The following is a 2,982-nucleotide window of genomic DNA, read 5'->3' as shown; positions in this document are numbered from 1 at the left end:
AATTGAAGTATTGGAGTAGAGAGACCATTTTACTGTTTCCAAATTTTAACTAAAACAGTATTTACTTATCTGGGAATTGAGTGATTGCAACGCAACAAATAATGGTACGTACATTGCGTGGAAACAAGATCTAACAACTCTTAATTTGGGTACAGATCCAGTCAGCCAGCGATTTGGTGCACTTATAAAAAAAATTTGAAGAGATTTCAAAACACACACAACCCAGAACAAGCATAGTCTTCGTAACAAATACCACAAAAATTTCATATCATGGGAAGTTTAGATGCCAAACCAGCTGGAACACAAGAACCTGACATCAATGATCAAGCTCAACTATGGAATATAATCTATGGTTTTCGTGGTTCTCTTGTTCTTCGTTGCGCAGTAGAGATTGGAATTGCAGATATTATCAAAAACAATAATGGGTCAATCACACTTGCACAGCTTGCATCAAAACTTTCAATTCCAAATGTCAATTCTGATCACTTGTACAGAATACTGAGATTCTTAGTACACATGAATATTTTGGAACATGAAATTTGTAATGGTGGAGTTGATAAGGTTTACTCACTTAAACCAATTGGTACTTTACTTTTAAGAGATGCAGAAAGAAGTATGGTACCAATAATATTAGGCCTAACTCATAAAGATTTCATGGTTCCATGGAAGTTTATGAAAGAAGGTTTAGCAACTGAAGGTACAACAGCATTTGAGATAGCTATGGGAATGCCAATATGGAAGTTTTTAGAAGGTCATCCTGATCAAAGTCAGTTATTTAATGAAGAAATGGCTGGAGAAACAAGACTTTTAACTAGAACTCTATTTGAAGATTGTAAAGATATTTTTCAAGATTTGGATTCTCTGGTTGATGTTGGTGGAGGAAATGGCACAACAATTATGGCAATCTATGAAGCTTTTCCTCATATTAAATGTACGCTTAACATAGTTGACAAATGCAATTAATTCATTTGAAAAGTAGCTCAAAATAACAACTGCCACTTGGTTCGCAAATTAAAAAACTAATCATGAAAGTAAAATAAAAAGAATCAGATGCTTTCATATAGTATATATAAACGTATATAATTTTAGGATATGCTAAGACTTTCTCGGCATGGAGGCGTCATCTAAGCTCAGATCCGCTTCTTTGAGTTCGGATCCGAATCTGGATGCATTCTTTTATAGTTTTATGTTAGAGATAATATTCTGTAAAAAAAATATTTCGATGTTTTGATTGCTTTCTGATTGACAATATGAAGGAAGTAGAATTTAATCTTTGAATTGGATTCAAAAAAAAATATTACGCGTATTGGCAAACGTTTACTTTCTTTTTCGCTTACACAATAATTATAGTTGGGCTTCACTGGAATGGGTTCGTTAAATAATATTTGATAATTACTAAAACGATAGTTCGGTTACTATACATATAATACTAGGTATCACCCCGGCCTACGGCAGGAGCTCAACCTTTTTCAAGTTTTGTTTACTGGTTAGTCATCCTGTAATGAACAGAGTCGTGTTTAGTCAGTCGGGTCAAAGTAGCCGGGGTCTACGGTCCCGGCCATGAATTAAAGAATCTGAGTCAAATATAGTCCCCGCAATAAAATTATCCGTGATTAGGTTAAAATCTAGAGGGTTGAACTTATAAAACAGACCTCCTGATGTTTTGTTGACCTATCAAATTAGACGCGGTTACACCCTTAAATTCTATTTGAGCTTATAGGCGAGAGACTCAACCTTTTTCGAGTTTTGTTTACTGTTTGGTTAACCAGTCAGTACCCTCACACGAAATTGTAATCAGACCGTAATAATCGGGGTCGTGTTTAGTTATTTTAGTCATAATAGCCGGGGCCTATGGCCCCGACCATGAATTATAATCAAATATAATCTCGTATTAAAATTAGTCTTGATTAGGAAAAGCCCTGATATTTTGTAGGATTGATCAAATTAGACTCGGTCCCTTATATTTTCTTTGAGTAACGAAGAAGATAAACAATTACCTTTCTTTTTATTTTTTCGTTTGCCAGGCAGCAAAACTCCTAACAGTAAAAATTGTTTTACTGTATAAGGGATCCGCATTATAAAAATAAAAATGCGCTAGAGTCCTCACTGATTCTATAGATTCATCCGTGGTTTGGCATTTGTTCTGAAAAAGAACTTCGGTTTCATTATGACGGATTGCGGAGGGGTTAAATAGAGTCTCAAACATCTTACAATAATTAGCTGCTCCATACCCAGTAATTACATGTAGTTGTTTCTGGGTTGTACTGTAAGACACATTTTCCTGAGTGATCAATAAACTCGGCAAATCATTAGTGAGTGGGCGCCCCACATTTGAACGTGAGATATACTTTTCAATACATACCAGCGAAGTAATAGTAAAGGGTACAAAACAGAGTTTATTGAATTATTAAAAAAAGAAAAACATAGACGCAGAGTGCATCTCATGAGTTAAATAAACCAATCGTAAGTAGTATAAAGTACAAATCATTATTTACTCCAAGATGGTCGGCAGACACATGAGGAATCCTATATTCTTTCCTAATTTGGTGGTCGGGCAAAGCTAGGGTCAGACCCATGTCTAGCTTGAGATTAGGTTAGGCAAGGGCCGTGGCATAATCTACGCCGTCCAAAATAATTAAATCGTAAGGGATCAGATGGACGTCTATACAGGACATATAACGAATCAACCCGCACCGTGGGATGACGAAATCAAGGGTCAGATTTATCAGTCTACACAGACACCACATCTTTTTATAATATAGATATGCAATGGACAATACATGAACATATATGATAATTCAATTCACTTGGTTTGTTGTGAAATTACTAAAACGATAATTGCATTTTTATTTTTTGGTCTTGTGAATCTAGTAATGAGAGAAGGAGACACAAAGTAGAGAGAGAAAAGAGGAGAGAATTCTTATTATTATGGTTATAGATTACAATGTTTAAGCCTCTATTTATATAGATTAAAGACTTGGA

At 35.0% G+C, this 2,982-nt stretch overlaps 1 protein-coding gene across 1 annotated transcript; it reads left to right on the top strand.

Annotated features, from left to right (window-relative positions):
• Nucleotides 1–233: 233 nt before the first annotated feature.
• On the top strand, nucleotides 234–1,250 carry LOC113354416 (3'-hydroxy-N-methyl-(S)-coclaurine 4'-O-methyltransferase 2-like). The gene has a single exon (XM_026597753.1). It carries the CDS (start codon nucleotides 271–273, stop codon nucleotides 961–963), a length of 693 nt encoding a protein of 230 aa, XP_026453538.1. The 5' UTR covers nucleotides 234–270; the 3' UTR covers nucleotides 964–1,250.
• Nucleotides 1,251–2,982: the final 1,732 nt, after the last annotated feature.

The sequence above is a fragment of the Papaver somniferum genome, chromosome 2, assembly GCF_003573695.1.
Source record: "Papaver somniferum cultivar HN1 chromosome 2, ASM357369v1, whole genome shotgun sequence".
Classification (NCBI taxonomy): domain Eukaryota; kingdom Viridiplantae; phylum Streptophyta; class Magnoliopsida; order Ranunculales; family Papaveraceae; genus Papaver; species Papaver somniferum.
The sequence above is the reverse complement of the archived record's forward strand: the minus strand, read 5'-3'. Positions and strand labels throughout refer to the sequence as shown.